This window comes from Falco naumanni, chromosome 4 (assembly GCF_017639655.2).
Source record: "Falco naumanni isolate bFalNau1 chromosome 4, bFalNau1.pat, whole genome shotgun sequence".
NCBI lineage: Eukaryota > Metazoa > Chordata > Aves > Falconiformes > Falconidae > Falco > Falco naumanni.
The window spans coordinates 47,885,122-47,908,449 of NC_054057.1; the positions used below are offsets into that span (position 1 = coordinate 47,885,122).

General features: G+C 39.7%; 1 protein-coding gene and 1 long non-coding RNA gene across 7 annotated transcripts in view; one reads left to right on the plus strand and one right to left on the minus strand.

Moving 5' to 3' along the window:
* Nucleotides 1-7,061: 7,061 nt before the first annotated feature.
* On the minus strand, nt 7,062-12,573 carry LOC121087818. 2 transcript variants are annotated; one of them, XR_005827749.1, is made up of 4 exons: nt 12,538-12,573; nt 11,973-12,111; nt 8,574-8,667; nt 7,062-7,606 (listed from the first exon to the last, which is right to left on the minus strand). It is a non-coding gene; the product is annotated as an uncharacterized LOC121087818 (long non-coding RNA). The 2 variants fall into 2 exon arrangements; XR_005827748.1 differs by lacking the exon at nt 12,538-12,573 and having other exon boundaries at nt 11,973-12,507.
* A 176-nt stretch (nt 12,574-12,749) lies between these two features.
* Nucleotides 12,750-23,328, plus strand: part of CREM (cAMP responsive element modulator) — a 35,924-nt gene continuing 25,345 nt past the window's right edge. Inside the window, exons 1-3 of one of the 5 annotated variants that reach the window (XM_040589441.1) lie at nt 12,750-12,899; nt 17,831-17,941; nt 18,585-18,708. In XM_040589441.1, coding sequence (XP_040445375.1) covers nt 17,901-17,941; nt 18,585-18,708 — 165 coding nt within the window. In that variant the 5' untranslated portion in view covers nt 12,750-12,899; nt 17,831-17,900. Of the gene's footprint in view, nt 12,900-17,830; nt 17,942-18,584; nt 18,709-23,328 lie in introns of those variants that run through there. The other 4 variants (XM_040589439.1, XM_040589438.1, XM_040589440.1 and 1 more) reach the window with 4 other exon arrangements.

Sequence of the window (23,328 nt, forward strand, 5' to 3'; positions counted from 1 at the left end):
TCAGCACAACAGTTCTTTTCTACAGATGTGTTCTATCACATTATTGAATGCAGATATAGCCAAAGTGCATCAAAATACAAAAATGCTTATAACGGATAAGCACCCAGAATGTTTTCTGGAAATCTCCTTACCAGCCATTTATTGCAGAAATTATTCAGTACATTTGCCTTCAAATAGTGAGTATTATTATGGTGACATATAATTTTTTAAAAAAATGCACCAAGGAGATTTTAAAATAGGCTGATTCTGCACATACAAAGTAGATTTCTAGAGCTGAGCTAGTCATTTTAAATCTCCTTTTATACTGAGAGATGTAGGCAAGTAATTTACCTCATGCTGGCTGACAGCTGGCTGAACATGAGCCAGCAGTGTGCCCAGGTGGCCAAGAAGGCCAACAGCATCCTGGCCTGTATCTGAAACAGCGTGGCCAGCAGGACAAGAGCAGCGATCGTCCCCCTGCACTGGGCACTGCTGAGGCCGCCCCTCGATCCTGTGTTCAGTTCTGGGCCCTTCACTGCAGGAGGGACGCAGAGGGGCTGGAGCGTGTCCAGAGACGGGCAGCGGAGCTGGTGAAGGGTCTGGGGCACAAGTCTGATGAGGAGCGGCTGAAGGAACTGGGGTGGTTTGGTCTGGAGAAGAGGAGGCTCAGGGGGGACCTTATTGCTCTCCACAGCTCCCTGACAGGAGGCTGTAGGCAGGTGGGGTCGGTCTCCTCCCAGGTAACAAGTGACAGGACAAGAGGAAATGGCTGAAGTTGTGCCAGGGGAGGTTTAGATTGGATATTAGTTAAAATTTCTCCACCAAAAGGGTGGTGAAGCATTGGAACAGGTTGCCCAGGGAGGTGGTGGGATCACCATCCTTTGGAGGTGTTTAAAAATGCATAGATGCAGTGTTTAGGAAAATGGTTTAATGGTGGACTTGGCAGTGCTGGACTTGATGATCTCAAAGGTCTTTTCCAACCTAAATGGTTCTATGATTCTATGATTTTAGGTTTCTACATTATGATGGGATAAACAGCATCCAAGGCTCCATATAAAGGAAACCTAGCAAGACTGGTTCAGATAAACTGCACTTTAACTTTAAAACATTGTTTTAAAACATGTATAGTATCAACCTTGAATATGCCTATAGATTGTTGCTGTTAATATATTTCTTGATACTGTCCAGACTTTAGGACTCTCTAATACCTGCTGCAAAATATAGCTGATCCAGCTTTATTCCTATTAAAGTAGAATAGAATCTTATGTTTCATCTTTGAAAATTTGAATTTCAAATTTTAAAAGTATTTGGGGCAGGTTTTCTGGAAATACCTAAGTGACATAGACAAATTAACCAGGGCAAATACACATGCTTCTACAGCATTTCGCTGAAAAATTAAAACCATGTTAATGTGAAAGATGTTACATAAAACCTATGCATAATAAGGAGGTTCTCCAGAAATGTCTCTGCATCAATATTTATATTTTATTAAAGCTAAAAAAAAGGATTCATTTAGAGTACACAGTAGAAGTATCCACAGAGATGTAGTTTTCTGGAAAACATGTTTATTTTGGAAAGCTCTCAATTGTTTGAATTACTTAAAACTCGTATCAAAATAGTTGCTTCTCCTGTTTTCAAATCAAGCCCTTGCCGATTTCATTTCCAGTGCTTACAACTTTTTCATTAAGCCTTAATAATTTTCTCTGGTTTTTAATTAGTTGTATTAACTCTGGCTAGAAATTTAAATCACCATTTAAACTTTCTCTATTTTCAATGTGAAAACCTTTCTTGTTCTATTTTGCTGGTTTAACTCTCTTGTTTGCTGGAGGGAGAGGGGTTGTAAGTTTTGGCTTTTGATTGCTTGTTGTTTTATGCAAGTGTTACATTGTATCTCTGGCACTTGCCCTGTTTTGTAAGACCAAAGGCTCTTTTTTCAGTGGTAGCATTAGCAACAAGCTTGTAAAATTAAACTCTCAGAAGTTAAGATATATGCTGGCACAATTAAATAATGCTGTTTAATCGTGCTCTGTGAATGTATTAATTGCACAAGATCATATTAAATACCTCAAGTTATACAGCAGTTAATTAAAAGCATCCTTATCTGTACACTACCCAAATTTTACACAGCGTATTATTTTCTAAATTTCTGTTATATTAGGAAGTATTGACATGAGTTAACTGTTGTGAACTGGAAACATGGATACAGGAAGGAAAGTATTTTCAAATCTAATAATTTTGGGTGTTTAGCGTGGAAGAATCTTGCTGATTTTCTGAGATGATAAATATTCACTGTTCCTACAGACTTTATGTTAGGTATTAAATCCTTACCTCTTCTGCAAATGCTGTCCTGGAAGACTGCAGTTGAGGCACCATGATGATGGAAATATAATTAGGAAGAAGAATATGAACATTCATTATTACTTTTTATGTAAGGTATTTTAAAATTGTTCTCGGATTTAAATGTATTTAGGAAATAACAATTTCTAAGTCCCAAAACTTTGTAAAGTCTGGATACCCTTTTCATCAAGTTTTTTTGTCAAGACTGGCCAGAGAATTACCACCTCCTAGAGTGGGCTATTGCAGGAGTCTGAGATAAGCTTTACTGCATGTGCTGCGCTCAGGTCACGCCGTCACTCCCACAGTGCTGCCTGCATATCCAAAAGAACAGAGAGGTTCTCCTGCAGTCCATTGAGAAAAAATTCTAATGTATCCACTCAGAGCAAGACTAAAACTTGTGTGTATGCACCAATACTTTACATTAGTGGATACATCATTTATGCATCAGTGAGTTGAATTCAGTGTTAACTCCACAGTGGAGCTGCTCCTACTTGATGAAACCCAGATGTGGATCAGGTGATTTAAGCCTTACCAGCTAAGAAAGTTGCCATTTGACAAAGCTTAATCAACTACTGGAGTGTTCAGCAACCATAGCCATGTCTTACCACATTTCCTGATGACAGCAAATGTCCAGACCTACCTTAAATCCTGCTTAACCTCAGCTCAGTGTTACCTTTTAGCAGTTTAGCTAGTGGAGTCACAGATGGGTGATACAGACAGAAACTCTGGAAGTTTTCATAGGATGATCCTATGGACTTGTCAACTTCTCAGTAAATTCCCATAAATTCTTTATCAATTGTTGATTACAGCAGTGAGCTACACAGGTTAATTTGTAGTACATGTATATGCCACCTTAAAACTTTGCCACCATGTATACAAATTTAACATTTCTGTGATTACATCTGCTATCGAGTCTGTTTGTCATTCTAACTAGTACTGCAATACGTCCTGAAATGCCCCTGTTGTTTATACTCATCCATTTTCTCTTATCTGATACTTCTGTTTCTCTGTCTATTTGTATTAAATTGTTTTCTCTTACATAATAAATTCTTTTGGCAGGAGCTGTCTATTTTTTTTATGTTTATGCTACATCTGACACTGTATTATTCTAGTCCAAAATTAGGAATCCCACAGGCCTATGATAATACAAACACTATACAAATCATGCCACTGTATGATGTACTGCTTTATTTAAAAGCTGTTTTACAGACTACAGTCTGAACTGACAGTAAATGCTCTACATTCCCCACCACCACCATTTCATTTGCAGATGCCTTCCATGATACTATCTGCTCTTTTTGCCTCTGCTTTCAAATCCCATTTTTACAGTAACGGATCCTTTAGACTTTTTCATGTAGAAAAAGAGAACATTTGCAAAATTCTCAGCAAGTTGCCCGTCCTTCCTTCCTTTGCAACCACACTCTGTGCACAAGGTTTATGCTGGATTATTCATACTATATTCATGTTATATTTAATTTTCACTGAATTAGTTACTCTGTATTAATGGTGCAGATAATAATATAAAAAAGCTTCTAAAATTATATTTTTTTCTAAAACCAAGATAAATAAAAGCAGGAATTAATCTTTATTTCATTACAGCTCTTTTTAATCTAGACTTTTATTGTGGCTCTTTCATGTAGTGACATACAAAATATGAATATAAATTGAACATGCATTTTGTGATGACAAAAATACACAGTGATAAAGTATTATTCTTGTAGCTTTCATTTTTTCAAGTTTATGAAGAATTTTAAATGTGTGATTCTTTTATCTGCTTAAACTTCTTTAATTCTTGGTAAGAAATGGAAGCTCAGTGCAATCATGTCCCCTAGATGGCAGTGGTGAATACATAAAAAATAGCAGTTTAAGAGTTTAAATTTGCACAGCCTACACTATGACTAACAAAATCTACGTCTTTTTTATTCATGAAATAGGAAAATAAACAGGAGTTGAGGTCTCCCAATCATTTATTAGTTAGCCATCAACTGCTTAGTTCAACTCCCACATTTATTATGTCCTTCCCCATGACCTGAGATTGCTTGAAAAAAAATCACAAATGTAATTTTTATCCTTCATTATTAAAAAGGGCCACAAACTTATTTTCATGTCATTGCAGATAAGAGTTAAATATTCTTTACATATGAGCAACCCTAGATAATTTTCCTTTCCTATTCTAAAAAAAATTGTTCTGTAACAGTATTGACAAGTAAAACTGCGTATTTAGAACTTGTATTTAAAGATCAATGAGTTGTAAAACTTTTGTAATGGAATAACTCTGAATCTAAATTATCCTGCTTGGAGGACTTTTCAGATATATTATAGCTTTATATGTGAGATATCAACATAGTAAAAGCTTTTGGAGCTTTCATTTGTTCCATTACAAGGTTGTATATCCTTCCTGCTCAGTCAGTGTACTAAATGCAGACAGCTTAGGTACTTACTTGTTATGGGCTGGGTGGAATTAGATACAATAAATTTACTATCAAAAAAGTAATCTGGTATTTAAGAGGTTTCACTGTTCCTTTTATGTTCAATTTATCATATTGCTAATCTAAGAAAAGTTGAAAAAGAATAAAAGAGTTTCTAATGAAGCTCTTATGTGACTTTTTTTCTGACTTGTTGAAAATAGAGTAGTCCTGGCTGGGTCATTACCTGCCTGGGTTTGAATTAATTATCGGGATTTTGCTTTCAGTGTTTTAATATGAATACAAAACTACTCCTGAAGCTTAATGTAGTAAATAAGCTATTGTTTGTAGTTTTCATGCTTTAGCTTACGTGCATAAAACCTCAAAGATACTACGTGTTTCAAAAGTATGGTAACAGCGTTGAGTACACAGAACTGTTAAAACCGTGTATGTTATCTCTGTCCGCTGCATAAAGAAAATGAAGAAGCCACGTGGGGGCGCTGTACGCAATGGAAGGGAAGCCCACAAGTTCCAGAATAAGCTATTTTACCTCTATAGCTTCATTATTGAGAAATACATTTGTTTACACTATCAGCAGAGAGCCAAACAAAACGCTTCACCAGGTCAGTATTACTGTAGATCCCTCTCCTTCCCCTTTAACTCAAAAAATTGTGTAATTGCCTTCAGAAAGTGATTCAACCCCCTTTTTTAACAGTGTGACCACTTTTTATGAAAGATACATAGATCATGTATATGATCTAGACCATAATAGAATGTTATTGAGAATCATATAAAAACAATCCTCACAAGGAGATGCTTCTAACACAATGAAAAGGAATTGCTCAACAGATACTGTGCAAGGAAGAAGCCCGCTTCTTTGCTAGGTAGAGTGTTTTGGAGACAACTGTCGTGTAAATCTTGAGTGGTTCTAACACTATACTAAAAATGTTAATCCCAGCAAACTGCTCTCTGACATCTGTGTGTGGGGTATGTATACATACACAGAGATGGAAGAAAAGCATTTGAACTCGGAGACTGCACAGCCCTTAGTGATGATTATTCCTGGACAATACAACGTAGCTTTGAGACAATGTTGAATTTGCAGAGCTGTTGTTTCCAGAAAATAAAAGGACAAAATGCACAGAATGGAGCAAAAATCATATATGTAGAAATCATCTATGTAGACTTTTATGCTGCGTGGTCTGGTTACTATCAAACTTTGTTAAATCACTGTTTTATACCAATAAACATATTTCTACTTTTCTCTTACAAGTGAAGTGCCTCACTCCATCCATGGCAGCCCATTTCTAAAACATCATGTTCCAAATTAAACCAGACATCATTCCACTGACAGTTTCCTCAGGTTCTCTTTGAGAAATGATGTTAGAAATATATATATTTTTCTCTCAAATAGTTCAATAAAACACATTTTTCATACTCAATGGAGACTGAAACCTCCTGCAATGTGCAAAAGTGGTAGATAAATACAATGAGAAAAAACAGTACATAAATAAGCCAGCTGGCAAAACAGCATAATCAAGGAAGTAGATTAGTTCAGCTAGCATTTGATGAAAGAGATTTCCTCTTCTGGAAAAATATGTTGCTTTAGCCGTTTATGTGTACTACTGGTAGTTGAAGAACTAAGAGCTCTTGACATGAAAGAAATAAAAAAGCTCTGTCACATAAACCACACTGTGAATAGCCTGATAATCTCCTGTTATACTGAACATCATTCCATTTAATTATTTTTCACTTGTATCCCTTCCTTCTTTTTAAAGCTCCCAAACACATTTACTTTGCATCTAGTGAACTCAATTTATTCAGTTGGTTTTGCTTTTCATTTTTTATTCTTCATTCTTGAACTCCACTGCCATCTACAACCATCTACCACTAAGAAAATAATTCTGCTCTCCTGTCGAAAACAACTTACAAGTACTAGAAAATCTAGTCTACAGACAGACTGCTAACCAAATGCAAATTCTTCTCAGTATTTTTTTCATATTTTCATCACATATTTTTGAATGAATATGATATATGCATATGTATTTGTCTTTTATGCATTATCTGAATGGCTGATGGCATTCACATTGTGTGAGGTAGTTTCACGATGTCTTATTACTGCCTGCCACATTATTGCATTGGCTTACCTTGCTACAGGATAAATCTTTTGCAAAGCACCATCATGTGTAAACAGTTTTGGTATGTGCATTCCCGTGGTACAGTATATTCACATTAAGCTACCTGAGATTTTTTTAAACCTTTCAGGAAGCTTTTCATACTGGCAAACTCCATTTTCTGTGTACTTCTTCTAACACAGCCTATTCAGAAGACTTTTAATAGTGAAGTTTTATGTATTTTAATTTTAAATAGAACTTAAGCAGTTGTTTGAAAAGTGACATCATTAATATTCATAAGTACAAAATAATGTTTTATACAAACCTTATACTTTTCACCAAAGAAGTTCAAAGATCTCTACAAACAGTAATAAATTGTACATGGTTAAGAATACTGTGAAGTACACATTATGTTCATGTTATGAAGAAACTATTATACAGGGTAAGTTCATTATTCAGTAGAGGAAATGAGAAAATTTTATGTAATAGATCTCAGTCACCATTCCTCTTTTCTGCCGCAGCAGAAGTACCGTCATGCATATATCTTGAACTCACCAGTCAATCCTTCAACCATTTCAGCCACCTTACGCTGTTACCTAGTCAGAATATTATTTTTCCACTATGATAATTCCTCTCATGAAATGGTTAAGCAACAAATGAGTACACAGCAATTCATAGAATGTCAAGTTATATGCCAGACTATGGGTTTCCCCATTCTTTTCTTCATTCTGACTCCAGTGTGCAGGGAGAAGACAGTGATGGAGTCCTCACCTAGGAATAGTAGATGAGGAAACACATTGTGAATTGTGTCAGTTTTCCCTCTCATAAAGCTTTTCTTAGAAACACCACACTAAATATCTAACTACACACTCTCAAATCATGTGCGTTGTTTGTGGTGTTGGTTAAGCAGTAATTAATAATGTGACCACAGTTTAGCTGCTAGTGTACTCTGGTTTACTTTGGCATGGTTTGATGCATCCGTAAGTACCCCTCCTTTCAAACTACAGGACATACCAGATAGTAATGTATCACTTGTGATTCCTGTTTAGTATGTATAAAATTAGATTTCTGATTACAAATCCTAAAAAAAGTTAAAAAAAAAACCACCCAAAACCCCAAAAACCAAAACGCACAAATAAACCACATTGAAATGTTGTATTTCAGACTGTACATCTGTGCTTTGGGATATAAAGTATTGTAGCATTACTGCAAGCTATTATCCAAAATCAAATAATTACAAACCCAAGAAAATCAAAGTAATGATATTTTAAAAAAATTGAACTAGATTAGTACTTGATACTCCCTTCAACAATAGTGACCTGCTTCCACATAAAGAAGTCCTGTTATTTACATGACATAAGGTAGTGCACAGCTGGCTGAGATGCTGCAAAGCCCCACAGCTGTTAGGCCAAGCTTCTCACTAAGCCATACCGAGAAATCCTCAAGGCTGTTCCTTGCTGCACTTCTGGCTTCTACAACCCATAAAAGTCAAGGTGGTACCTTAGCACAGCACTAATTTAGGCAGTATCGATTTTTAGGTGGGCAGTAGTGAAAAATAACAATAAAAGGATCAGTAATTTGCTCTTATACTACTCATACGGTCACTCAGTCTTACTTCCATCTTAATGTAGTTTAGGAGAGGAAACGTAACTAAATACTTACAAACCTACCGACGTGTAACATTTTTATAAAGCCTATATACATTTGAGAAAAAAAATACAATTTACAAAGCTTTTACCTTTTACAATATTGTTCAATCTTTGCCTTTTTAAGGGTGTGTCATTTCTTTCTCTATTTGTAAGCCAATGGAAATGGATATTTTTCTTGTGTTGCTAGCGGTTTATAAAAAAATAATAGGTAAATGATTAGTCTTATGTATTTATTACAGTATTTTATATTTTATACTTTTTACTCATTATAGCGTAGTTCTTGCCTAATCTGTTGTGTTTCAGACAGATAAGTAATCTGTTGCAGCATGAGGATATTGGTTACTTCTGACTTTCATCACACTTACAAAATAAGTTGTGAAAACAGTGGCTATGTGTTGACTGCACTTTCCTGTGACCACTCTACAAGTTCTACACTTGCCCTTCTATGCCTTTAGAGGCAATGAAGGAGTAGAGGTAGGGTTATTTAATGATCAGCTAAAACTTGAGTGGTTGCAAAGAGATCTGTGTTCTAAATATTTTATGGTAGTTCAGTCTTTTCTAGGTTCATATACCCGGTAAGGAATTACTTTATGAGCTATGACAACAATTATAAACATGCAGTCTTTAAGGAGACAAAGATGTAGACATCAAATATCAGATTGCATAAGTGAAGAAAAACAGAATGCTGTTAGAAAAGCCTAGCAGTGAGCTTCATTAAGTATTATGTGAGACTACATCTACTGGACATCTTTCAGCTAAGCATTCAGTGCTGGCATAATAAATTACCTGTAAGTTATCATTTTCTTTTTATAAATAACAGTTAGGGCATTTCAGACAGAATTTGAATAAAGGTTTTTCTTTAACCTAGAAGTTCTATTTCACCATTCCTAAATGTGTAGGATGTGTAGGTGTGGAATGGGCTGAAAAGAGACGTAACACATCAAATGGCTCTAAGATGAAAAAAAATCACAGAACAAGTATTTAAACAGCAGTCAAGATGTCAATACTGGGATCATGTCTATAATGCATAATCAAAGCAAAAATATTAAATATCAGTATTATTTCAAATAGAATGCCAGTCTATTTTTGTCAGCCTAAACTATATTATCTTCAAATGCCTGAAATGTACAAACAATATAAGTAGTGTATCCCTTTTTCTGTCTTATGCCATGACAATCTGTGAACTTTTTAACAAGAAAACTATATATGTATTTCATAAGATTATAACTGAAACGCACCAAGTTCTTTTAACCCTATTCCTTAAAAAAACCTACTCAAAAGACAGCTGTGAAGACCCAATATATAAAATCAGTTGTCTGAAGATTACATAGATGGCATTCATATTGATGTGAAATGCACTGGTGAAGTATTTCTGTTCTCTACAAAAAACCATCATGTTTCTTTTGGTGTCAGTGCCAGCTGAAGTTGCTCCAACTCCCTGCTCATGTATTACCCCTCCCCAGCAGAGGTAGCGCAGCTGGTAGTACAGCAGACCAGACCTAAGAATTCATCCAGGTTAAAAGAAACTTTCTTTCCTGACACAGTGTTTCTAACTCTTAATTACTTCCCCAGACAGGGCTCGGGGTTGCCCAAGCAGCTATACCAATGTCACTGAGCGGGTGGGAACTGCCAAGGGCAGCTGCAGGGTGCTGAAATTGACAGTGCTTTTTCAGTTACACTTTGAACTTCTCCTTACAGAACTTCCCACTTTGCCCACCAAAGCCAAAAAAACTATTTAAAAAGTAACTGCTACCGAATGGTTGATACTTCCTTGAATCTGTAGGATGCAGTACCAGGTTGGACATTCCTACTTACAGAGAAAATATGACCCAGGTAGTCATTCTGATGGCAGCAAGGTGCCTGGATCTCAAATTTATGTTCAGAACCATCTTACGTAAATTATGACAATCATATAGAATCCTGACCTGTGCAGTCTTCTTATGTATTGCTTTTGGTCTTAGTATTTGAAATTAAATTGGTTCATGTCAGGGATTGATACCAATTTGATTAGAACCATTTTAAAATGACACACTTTTGTAGCAAAGGTCATTTTGTTCTCAGTTAAAAAATATACTACCCCAACCCTGCTAGAGTAGGAATGCCACACTTCCTTTTCATTGCCCTCCTCTTCCAGCCCAACTTCATTAAGCCATATCAAGAGCTGAAGGTGGCTAGACATCTTTATATTGCCAAGGATTAACTCCCTTTGGCAGTTCACTCACTCCTCTGATACACTTTATTAAATTATCAGAGAGAAGAGGTATAAACAGTAATCAATTCTGAGTTAAACATTTCAAAGCTGCTTATGACACATTTGAAAACTAATAGAAAATATCTGCTTTTCCAAATCCACGCTGTAAGAGTTCCATGGAAATTCTCAGCTTGTTTATAACTAACTCATTCCAGTGGTTTCCTTTATTTAACACAGTCATTTGAAATTTCCTCCTGTTTGTAATCAAACTTCTACCTTCAATAATATTTTTGAGGCGCTACTAGTATCTCAACAGCTACTTTTGGCTTTTTGAGTATACTAAGCAAAGACGGAATTTCTTCCAAAGGCTTTAGTAGAGTTATTCTCAGTAGTTTTACACTTGTCTGCTTGTTTGGTTATCTTATTATTCTATCAAATATTTTCTAATTGACCAGAGGTTTTCTAGTAAAGCACGTCTTCTGATGAATAGGCATAACATTATTGCACCTAATGGGTTAGCTGTCAAACCAGGAGGTTATTAATCATGGGAGGAGAACCTCCTATTGAAAACCCTGAAGACATGTAAAATATATGCAACAAACAAAAGGAGGGAAGCAGAAGTCAAAACAGGAAGGGGGTGTTGTTCAATATTTCGACAAAGAAAATGTAGGGTGAAAACTGACAACTTGCATAAGCAATAGGGAAGATAAAAATTTTGCATTCTTTGCGCTAGATTGTGATTTTGATAGCTGTGTTAAATAACTTTGGTGAGACGAATTAACAAACTTAAATAGTTAAAGGCAAAAACCTTTGCAAATAAATATAACCCATCTTTTATGAAGCCAGAGATAAGAGTTATTTGGCTTTTTTTAAACACAGGAAATCAATACCCAGGTTCTCTTCATTCCATGAATAAGACCGAATATTTGACCTGTACGGACATATCACCAATCCTGACACACACATCCTCCAATTCTTCAATCACAATGAGTCACATGAAATTAACCTTAAGTTCTCATTCTTATTTAGCACACTACTGAATAGCTTCTCACAGACAAAAAGCACTAACAATGTAAGAATGGGTAAAAACATTACATAAGTTCAGGATGTAAGTGATGTATAGACATGCAATTTAAAATATACTGTACTACTAAAATACCGAACCTCAGTAAGGCGCATGATGTTAAAACACCACTAGTAACAGAGTTTAGGGCCCAAGCATTTATAGCATTTTAATGTTATTAAAACTGAGAATATGTGCCTTATACTTCCTGGAACAAGAAATGGTCAAACATACAGGACCAACCAAACGTGACTCATGACATTTGAACGTATCCTTGTGGTGGTGAGCGGGGAAACACGCACCTAGCTCCTGTTCCTTATCTCTGGGCAATTTCTGATTTATTTAGCCGAATACATACGAAATAGATGTCACACTTCAAAGAGAAAGAGCCGCCGTATTAGGAATAACTGATACGAGGGATGTGCTTTCAGTAAATACAAGGATTTACACCAGCTGCGGGCAGTAGCTCCGCGGCGGGGCCTTGCTGCTGCTGGCTGTCCCACCGCCCGGCTGCCTGCAAGGTTCCCTGTCCCTCACTGTGCGGCACCGCCACGGGGGCCGCCTGCGGCCTATGCGGCGCCCCCTTCCCGGGGATGGCGCCAGCCCTGCCTCAGCTGGGCCACGCGGGCAGGCCTCTCCCCCGGCGCCGGCGCGGCCCACCCAGTCACCCTTATCGAGGAGGCCCAGCCGGCACGGCACGGCGCCGCTACCGCACCCCTGGGGCACCGAAGAGCGGAACCACCCCCCCGGCCCGGCCGAAGCAGCCCGGCCCCCCCGGCTGCGCACGGCTCCGTACGACCTCCGCCAGGAGCTACGCGGGCCACCACCGCCCCCCGCCGGCAGCGGTGGGGCCGCCCCTCCCCCACACCAGCCGGCTCGTCCCGCCCCCCGGCCAATGAGAGGCGCCGCCGGTAGCCCCGCGGCGGCGGTTGGCCAACGCGCCAGCCGTTGGGCGCCCCGTAGCCAACCGGCGGCGCCGCCCGAGCCCCGGCTCCTCCCCTTTCCGCGGCCGCTGGGGCTGGGAGTCACCGCAGACGCCATTTCCTCAGCGCCCCCGCGGCGGCGCGGCTGCATCAGCGCTGACGTGAGGCCGACGTGCGGCTCCGCCCGGCCCAATCCCCCCCACCCACTGTGACGGGGGCAGCACGTACAGGGCGGCGGGTGAGTGCGGGAGGGGGCGGGGACACGTGTGCGCGCAGTCCGACCCCCCGCGGGCCGGGAGCGGGGGAGCGCAGAGGGCAGCGGCCGGCCCCGGCAGCGCGGAGGGCAGGGCAGGGCAGGGTAGGGCAGGGCAGGGTAAGGCAGGGTAGGGGGGCGCTGTGCCGCTCGGCTCAGCCCCTGCCGCCGGGAGCGCGCAGGAGGGAGTGGAGGCGCGTCCCCGCCGCCGGCCGGGAGCGCGCTGCGCCCAGGGAGGGCGGCGCAGGCCGGCGGCCCGGCACGGGTCTGCCGGGCGGCCCCGAGACGTCTTCGCAGCCTGGGAAGGGGCGTGTGGGGTGCCTCGCTCCGTCGTGGGCCGGGAGCCGAGGTGCCCGCCGGGCCCTGGCAGGCGGTGGCTCGGGCCTTGCCTCCAGAGGGAGGCTGGGGAGGGAGAGCGGCTCGACTCGCCTGTCGGCGGCCGGCGAGGGAGGGGACGGGGCTGCGAGCTTCCCGCTGCGGTCTGGGAGCCCCGGCACGGCAGGTCCCGGCGGCCTCCGGGGTGCTGACCCGGCTGCCGGCGGGGAGAGCGCTGGCCGCGGGAGGGGGTCGGCCGTGGTACCCGGTGGCGTTTTCCCCTTAGTCCCGTAGCCCTGGTCACATCCTTGCCTGTAGGGTTTTCCGTGCTGGGACAGGAAAAGAGGTGGGAGATGACGACAGTGGGCTTCCCGAGCCCCGGGCCTTGCTCTGGGTTAGTCTACATCCACCACTGCCATGTCAGCACCTTACTCGGCGCTGAGTGGAGATGCATGTTACATGATTCCACAGATACTGGTGCTTAAATGATCCTCTTACCTATTCAGGAACTGGTCTGAACAGGGACCGTGTGGCCTTTTTATAGCAGACTCAGCGTTGTACTATCTGGGTTATTGAGGTGGCAGATGCAGCGTGATGGGCAGCATGCTTGTGCTTACAGTAATGGCAGGCTGGGTTTTTAGATTTTCGTTGAGGGCTTTGTTAAGATATTCTAGGAAGAAAAGGATGGGGAAGAAAATGAGGAAACATAGTTTAGGAGACACAAGAAACAGTATTCTGATACTGAAACCAGAAAAATTACACTTTCAGAATCTGGTCTGTTGCACTGTCACTTGTTTTATGTGGCTGAATGCTGTGACCACCTTGCCGGCTGGTGTGGTTCACAAAGCAGTGTAATAAAACAGATCATAGACTTCAGACTTGAAAACACAATACTCTTCTAAACTAGTGCATTCTGATAATTTCCACACTTACCATAGGTTCATCAGTAAATGCAAAATAGCTGTTTGTAAATTCACATCCTCGCTTTCTAGTAACTTCCCTGTGAATAAAAGCCTTCAAAGAGGTTTGGAGCAAGGGATGAAACATGTTTCTTAGCCCCTTAAAATTTTCTTTGTGTTAAGCCACCTTTGTAAACAGTCTCTGATGTATAAAGTATTGTTGAAATAAAGAAGTTGTCTTTAAAATGTCTCTGGTTATTTAATTACAATCACACATTTTCAATTATGTAAAATACTGTACCAATTTGCTTACGCAGTTTAATTTCACCAAAAGACATCAAATATTTATATTGATATTCAGTGATGTAATTATAAAACTAATAGTGGTGAGGGGGGAGTGAAAGAATTTTTTGTGCTCTTTGTTACGCAAGAACACATCTTGATGGGGATGCTATCCTTTGCTTTTTATCTATGGACAAAAATAGAAAAGGTTCACAACTTCAGCTGTAAATGACTTCTAGTTATTTAGGTCACCTGGGCAGCGTTTTCCTCAAGCTAATGCTGCCTGTCAGTATTGCCCTGTTGGGGGTGCTGCTGCTATCAGCTGAAGAAGCTTTTGATGTGCACTATATACGTCTTAATCCTGTTTACCTGTTACTGACCTACTGTACATCAGTCTCAGTGACAGTATTAAATGTGTACTAACATATATTGGAATGTTACTAGCTAGATAACAGTTAAACTTCCTGCCAGATCCTGAAGATGTATTTGCTATTGTGTAGGAATAAGCAGGTACTGCTGCCTACGTTAGGAAAAAACATTTTTTGTCCCCTTTTTACGAGAGGTGTAACTTGTTTATTAATTCAAAAATCCAGATTAATATTTAAAACTACTGTTCAGTGATGGTAGGCAACCAAGGTGGAAAATGTAAGAAATGAATGTATTGATACTGAATATAAGATTAAAGCTTGTATATAATTAATCTAGGTAACATTTTTCTTTCTTGTTACCTGATTTTAAACAGGACCTAAGACCATGTACTTTAAACTGCTTGGTTTTCCTTTAAAAAAATAGAAGGAAGGTAATGTAAACTCTGTGTGACATGTAATACTACTGATACACTTTTTTGCCAAGCACTTAAAATACTTTTTAAAGGGTTTTCTTACTTTGAAAATTAAAGGCAATAAATATGTTAGAATTTGCTTGCAATGTAGGCTGATTGAATGTGATACATGTGGAAACTTTATGTTTGTAGTTTCTGGATTGATTTAATAACTATTTCTTACCATGGTCCATATTACTGATGTTTTAGAAAAAAACATAATCTTGCTCTGTATTTTTCAGTATATTTATTAAAAACAGTTGGATGCTGAAATGATATATGAGATAAGGCAGGAAATACACAAACCTGTACATCTCAGGTTATAGGAATCTGAGAGTTTATGAAAGTGCTAAAGACAGTGATAACCTAGACTGGACCATGAAATTCAGGGGTTTTTTATCATGCATGGTCTTCAGCGGTGCACAGTCCCACATGAATTGACATGGCCCTGTACAGCTATGTCACTTCTAAACCTGTGGGCTCAAGTGACTGCAACTGAGGTTCACCTGCAAGTTTAGAACCCCCCCTATGGTTACATCTATTGATGTTTCATAATTTTGTAACATATCTGAATTATGATACTAGTGTGCTACATTTTGTCTTTAGTCATCTTACTCATTGAAGTTTTATGCCAAGATAACTAGTGTATCTTTTAAAATTACTTATGCCCTTTGTCATTTTTTGTTTCAGTTTTATAGGCTGTAGTTAGGTTTTTACATTTGAACAGCATTTTTAATTAAGTCTCTGTTTACAAACATACTAGGATTATGAGGTTGTCAAAAAGAAGTTGATTCTAGCCTCTCTAGAAAGAGTATTTTGCTCTGTTCTAGGGTAACAGTTGTATTTTATGGCAGCCACAAAAAACCTAATTAAAAGCAGTATACAAGTTCTCAGATTTTACTCCACTTTGCTGAAGATTTAAAATAAGCAGTCATTTGTGTTAAGTCAGAATATACACAATTATAGATGGAAAATCTATTTAAATTGTTGAGTTTTTTCTGTATGTCATAAGTCTTAATTTTACTTGTAATTTTGCTGGCATGTATAATACTTGCTGTTGTTTTTCTGATTTAACATAGATAATCTGAAAAATACAGTCCTTTGTACTGTATTTTGTAAAATACTAGAAATAACTTTTGTTCTGCTGCGCTGACGTTCTTTTCAAAGCTATTTGCTAACTCAGTTACTGGGGCACTGCAGATTAAGACTTTGGGAGAAAAATCCTGATAAAGTAGTAAAAATAAATACTTTTTTTATAGTGTTCTGCAATCAGTGAGTAATTATAAACTAAATTTTTTACAACATGAAGAATGGCTTTTGCCGGCTAAAATTTCAATGGAATGCATTCAGTAGGAATAGAAGTACATGGGTTTTTTTCCAGTGCTAGATTATCTGTGGCAGATGGCTTTGGAGAAGAAAATACTTCAGAGCCTGTATGAAGTGAATTAATTCTGACTATATACCAATCTTTAGGAAGAGATTACAATTAATGTGTTGCCAGTACCTATGCAATATTTAATTTTCCTTGGGTTTTCATTACTTCAGCAGTTTTGAAGCTTGTGGAGGCATTCTTACATAAACCAGATAGAGCTTTCATGTTTGAGACTGTGCATGGTCCTAGTTTACTACGAAGGAACTTTTTTTTTCCTTCTACTTTTTAATTATTATTGTTATATTGAATGCATATACAAACCCAGAATGGTTTAATAACATGTCTTGTTATGGAAAATTACGGTGGAAAGCTTAGTGAAAACATTCTCCACAGAGTGGCTCAGCATTAGTTAATTTCACTAGATCTTTAATTAGATTGTATCTAGAGAAGAAGGTAATTAGTGGTAACTAACAAGACAGGAATGTAGAAGGACTTTAGGTTTAAAATGTCGCCTTATGAATCTAATCCAAATTGATATTGGTATAGAGTATGTAACTTCTATTGGCAGAAATACTAATGTTAACCCATAAGATCTTGAACTGTATACCGCTTGGCAACCAGTAGCTGTAGTACTGTTATGTGTGGTCAGTAGAATACCATTGGAGGAATATAAGCTAGAAATACTCCCCTGCATCATTTGACTAGATTCCTTCTCATATTTTCATGCCTTTATTCTAGGCAAAAAGGGTGATTTTTAGAAAAAAATAATTATTTAATCTCCTCAAAGATTGTGGAATATTCTGTATAATATGCTGCAAAAGGAGCTGGGTTTACATTTAATTTGATTTAGTATAGGTAACTTAACACGTGGGACTAAATTCAGGAGTCTGAGTCATGTGCAGAGCAGACTTCCTTCCCTGTCTTTTCCATCTCCGTGTGAGACCTGAGAACTATCAGCCAGTTGAAATAATTGAAGTTTGAGTTCAGACGGGCTTGCCATCCCCTAGTTACAGTAGCTGAACCTGAGGAAGCAAGATCTGTTGCTTCTTAAATTCCACAAGTATATCGCACCTTCCTTTTGCAGCCTCATTTACTTGTGTGGGTGGGAGCATGCCCACAGGGCATTCTGCCTGCCTCTGCCTGACCCTATCCTGTCTGTTCTGTTTGTAAACTGACCTGTTGCCATGGCAATGTTTGTGACATCACCTGTTCAATGTTGCACCTTCAGTGCAGGGTTTGGTAGGAGAGAAAGAGAGCCGAAGAGAACCAAACTTTTGTTTTAAAACACACCTTCCGTTATGACTAAGTGTGCCAAGAAATATGGAAAAGCAACCATCAGGTAATTGCATTTTTATATAGCAGGTATATTTGGAAGCTTTCTTGGTGGAGTTTAAACTCATAAATTGAGGCTCAGGGAGTTGCTTATTCTTCTATGAAACTTACCCTACTTTTAAACCTGCAAAACAAGAATTGTTGTGGGTCTTGAGCCCAGAGTAGTTCACAGACAATTGAAGTGTAGATCCCAGCCAGGGGTTGGTATCTCAGGAGTTTTGAGAGGGCTGTAGCAACGCATGGCTGCTGATCAGCTTGAGCCTTGTGCTGTGGGAGATGTGAAGCACAAGGGACCTGCTGTGGACAGTGCTGGTGGTCCACTCTGGAGTGCTGCACCCCCAGTCCTGCTGTCAACACTGCACGGGACCCAGGGACTCTGTGCTTATCCCTCCCCTGAGAACCATTTCCAGAACTGCCTCTCCTTGCAGCTTTCCAAAGTACTTGTTTTAGAGCTCGTGGCTATATTAAGGAGTATTTTAATATGGGGGAACGGGAAGAAAGGACATCAGTTAATCTGATAGTTTTGAGAAAAAATTATATATTTTCTGCTCCAAATATAAAATGGTCTGGAATTGCTCTTTTCTCCATCAATGCCTGCTGATATACCTCCTTGTACTGCATTATTTAGATGTGTATGTGCTTACTTTTAGGCAGATGACCATGGAAATGGTTGAATCACAACCGGATGACAATGCAGTTGATTCTATGCCAGAGAGAGATGCTGGTCACCTTCAGAATCAGCCAGGCCGAAGTCAGATTTCCCGAGGATCGGAGGTAAGTCAAAATGTGGAAATATAAGAATCAATAAAGTAGTATTCAGAACTGCTTGGAGTTCCCATGTTCTGTAAGTCTTGTTATTAAATAGGAAAAACATAGCAAAGCTATACTGAAAACTATGCCTGTAGTATTTAAGGAAGGGCTGATATAACATGAGGTCTGTTAAAGGGTAACACCTGTAGGAGACCAGGCTTTTCAGAGTGATCAGTAGGCACATTTTTGGTTTGTTGTTGTTTTTAGTGGGGGTTTCCCCCTACTTTTCCAAGATGGTCATGTTTATTATGGAGATGGGAATAGTGTCATGGAGAGCTGGGGTGGCTGAAAGATCAAACATACCTAAAATGAAGATGTATTGTATAAGAAAAATGAAAAATGCATAAAAGTAAGCATGGTTCTTTACTAGTTCCAGTTTTTGTACCGAACATGTTTCATCTTCTTGCAAGTACATTTTTAAGGTATGCTTGTTTTGTTTCATCCCTGTGCATCCAATGACAGTGTCTAGAGGTCTGAAAATATACTCTGTATGTTCTGTATGGTAGTTGTACCTGGATTCTTCTTTGGTTAATGGATAAAAAATGACATAGTGCTAATTCTCAAACATTAAAAATATGCACTGAAACGTTCAGCACTTGAGAGAAATAGTGTTCTTGCCAGTATGAAGATTTATGGCTTCAGAAAGCTGTATAGACTCTCTAGAAGGATCTTCAAAACCCCTTTATGAAATAAGGGAACGGATTTTAAAAAACATCTTACAGCATTTTTTCATCATTGGAAGTTAGAAATTACTCAGTAAGTGTTGATGCCATATATTTGGTATGTTAGAAACTTGATTTACATTATAGGTATATTTTCAAGACTGAATACAGCTTTTTGCTGTGTCTTCAGACACAAAATAAACTGCAAAATATTTATAAACACTTTTTATTTTTGTTAGCTATGGTATTTGTTGTGGTTTTGATACCTACAGCATTGGGAATATTGTTTGAGGGTTTTTTTCTTTGAGAATGGAGCATGAAACAAAGAATTTTATTTGGTTTGCTCAGTTGATGTCATCCTCTTACTTGTTCTTTCTTTGATAGCTCTGTTCAAATTCTGCATTTAAACTTTACAAGGATGATTTACGTGTAAACTCAGTTGGCTTGTGTAGTAGTCTCTGAAGAAAATACCTGTGAATTTTGTCCCTTAGGATGTGTAATGTTGATTTAGAGACAAAGCTTTCACTAATGCTGTAGGATGGCTTCTGCCGGGTCCCCAGGGAAAAGTTTCTATGTTTATTGGCATTTAGTGCTTGAGCAGGGTGTGTGAAGGTTCAGCTGTACTGGCTGTGGGTCTCAGGACTTTCAGTTAAAATTAATAACTGAAGTAATGGTGGGTCTTGGTCAGTTAGCACTGAAATGAAACACACACACTTCAGTTTGAAGGCTCAGGATAACAGGCTGTAGCGTACATCTGGGGGTCCCTCTTTTTGGTCCAGCGGCCCAGAGAGCTGCCCTGGACCTGTCAGAGCTGCTGGGCGCCCATAGCTGGAGTCTGTGTCTATCTCCTCGGCTGTCCAGAAAAGTGGGGTTGATGGAGTTGTGGCACTGAAACAGTGCAGCGGCCAGGCCCCCAGCAGACAGGCCTGCCGCAGGCTGCCCCCCTGCCTGGGGCGGCTGCCAGCCCCTGCCCACCCCCTTGCCACCCTGAGGCTCAACTGTCGCACCATTTCTTTTGGTGAAACTGGCCCTGAAAGGAAAGTTTATTGCTGAAAGGCCTTGTCCTGACATTTCTTTGGCTTAAGATGAGGAGGACTTTCCTAGTTTTCATTCCTGCCTGGCAGGCTAGAAGGTGAGAGGCTGTGCCACGGTGGGGGCTAGAGGCGGGCACTGGGAGGTTAACCCCTGCGGGGTCCCGGACCTCACCTGGAACATCTGTCTGATGTTGCTGGTACGGGACAGGCAACCCGGGGTGCCTCTGAGGAACTTGTGCCTGTGGTGCTGGTCAGTGCCTGTGGATTTTGACTGTGTCAGAGGGCACGGATAGCTGCTCCTCCCTTTTTGGTCTCTGGAGCAGTGCAGTTAAGAGAAGACAGCCACTTAAAGGATGCCTGGTCACTGAAAATGAGGGCTCCTTTTCAAACATCTCAGGCTGTTTTTGTTGGTTTGTTGCTTGTTTTTTTGGTTGTTTTTTTTTTTTTTCCAGACAAATATTTGTTCAACCTTGGTTTTGTTCAGTCATAATAAAGCATTTTAATACGCTCTCTTTCAATACTCAATATGTAGTTTTCTGTCTATTATCAAAGAATTGCAGAATGGTTGAGGTTGGTAGGGACATCTTGAGATCATCTAGTCCAAACCCCCTGTGCAAGCAGGGACAGCCAGAGCAGGTTGTCCAGGGCCTTGTCCAGTTGGGTTGTGAGTATCTTCAAGGACGGAGTCTATACAACCTTTCTGGGCATCTGTGCCAGTGGTTAACTGCCCTCACAGTAAAAAAGGTGCAGATTTTTTATATTGAGGCGGCATTTCACAGTTTTTTATTTGCTCAGGGTTTTTTGTTTAATTATGACTGGCCAGGGACTGACTAGAAAAATGCTGAGGGATGCAACTCCATATGAGGTGGGTGTTTTGTGGGTTTTTTTGTGGGTTTGTTTTTCCTTTCTCTGGAATTCAGGATTTTTAAAGAAATACTTGCCATTTAGTTTTGAAAAGGTGGACAAGATGTTCAATAAGGTGGTAATTTTTAGATGGCAGACATTATTTTGCATTGTTTTGTGCTGAAGCATTCTTAATGTAGTCTCCTCTGTTGGAAGGGAGAGGATACATTAAGAATGTCTGGGCTGGAGCATTGTGGTGTGATGCACTAACCTCCAATGCTAAGGAGTACTTATTATACAGTATTAGTAGAGCGAATATAGTTTTGGGTTTTTTTTTTTCCCCCCTGGCTTGTGTAATAGATACTGCTATATACTCATGCAGTTTTTTGGTGCTGAAAATAAAATTACTTTTTCTGCAAAAGCAAAAATTAGTAAATTAGGCATTAGCAAAAATGAGATGCCTATTTCATCCATTGAGGCAAAATCGACACTTGAGGTCTTTAAAGGGTTATTTTAAAAATAAAATAAATTAATGCAGAATAAGATGGCATTTATAGTTTAATTTCTTGCATCCCTTACTTTCAGCCAGTTAAAGGAATTGACACGGTATTAATTTGGTGATCCATACACCAAAAGAATTGGGTAAGAAAATACAAATTTGTAAAAAATTTGGTGGTTGTCTTTAGAAGCTGTTGGAAGTGTACAGAACACCTGTACACAAGTTTGACGCCTTCTCTTCAAGGAAGAACAAAAGTGCAAAGTGGAAGATTTCTCAGCCAGTTTTGAGATGGGGCTCCATGGGTTCTGTCTCACATGCACAGATCTTAGATTAATAAATATAGGGCTGGTTTTAAAAGGAAGTTAATTTGCATTGGAATATTCTGATAATGTTGATGACAGTCAGACTTGTGTCTTGGAACAGTTATATCTGCATTGATATTCAAAGAGAAATTAGACATACCTTTTGCAGGATTTCTAGAGTCCATGTTGCATTGTGTTGCCCTGTGCTCAGCTGCACAAAATACAACTATCAACATAAGAGCAATGTACTTAAGACCTTTTTCAGATTTGACAAAAATACTTTCAGTTATGGGTTTGTTTTTGTTTGGTTGGTTTTTTAATCTTACATCCTTAATGGGTTCTTCTTTGAATCACTTTTTTGTGAACTTTGTCATGTTCTATCAGTAGAGCTGTCCGCTGTCTTGGCCTGAGATAGCATTGGTTGACACCTTGGTGCTGGCCATGAACTGGCCATGGGTCAGGAGTTACAGTGTGAGAGGTGCTGTAAGAGAGCAGAGGGAGTTTTCCAGAGCCTGGAGTGCACAGCCATTGCAAGCTGGGACTGCTGAGGTTTAGCACTTAAAAGGTATTCTCCTTGTGGGCTCTCAGCTTAAAACTTTGTGTTAAAGCTTGCTCCCAACAGATTGAGTGCTGTAGAAGTTTGCGAGGCCATTGCAGCTCTAAAACCAGCCTGCCAAATGCGAGTCCAGGATATTTAGCAAAGCTGGTGTTTGAGGATTATAAGCTTGCAGCCTTGTTACCATTTTGTGCTTCCTCAAGGGTATGCTGTCACCAAATCGCTGCAGTCAGTCTGACCTTGTCTTCATTAAAACTGTGTGCAGCTTTTTTGGCGTTAGCTTTGGAGTTGACCAAAACTTCCTTGCCTTCAGCTTTTCCTCATAGAGGCTACTTGGTGCCTGAGTGTGGTGAGTCCTTTGCTCTTTTATTAGATGAATCCAGGATGGGTTTGCCTTTGCCTTTTTCAAAAGTACTTTTACTTTACTTCTGGAGACCTTGTATTGTTTAGATTCTACAGCAGGGACAGAAATTAGGTGGAGCTGTGTACTGCATATTTCATATCTGTAGTACTTTGATAGGGAGAAGTTATCTGACATTGGGTGACAGGAGTGCGTACATCCACAGAGTAATTGTTCAGATGGACAAGGCATCTTGAAGTCAGATAACTGATGAATAACCTCTTTCTCTGAAAGAATGTGCCTCAGTATGAAGATAGTTCATGGTCTTTTTTTGCTGGCTACTTTTCT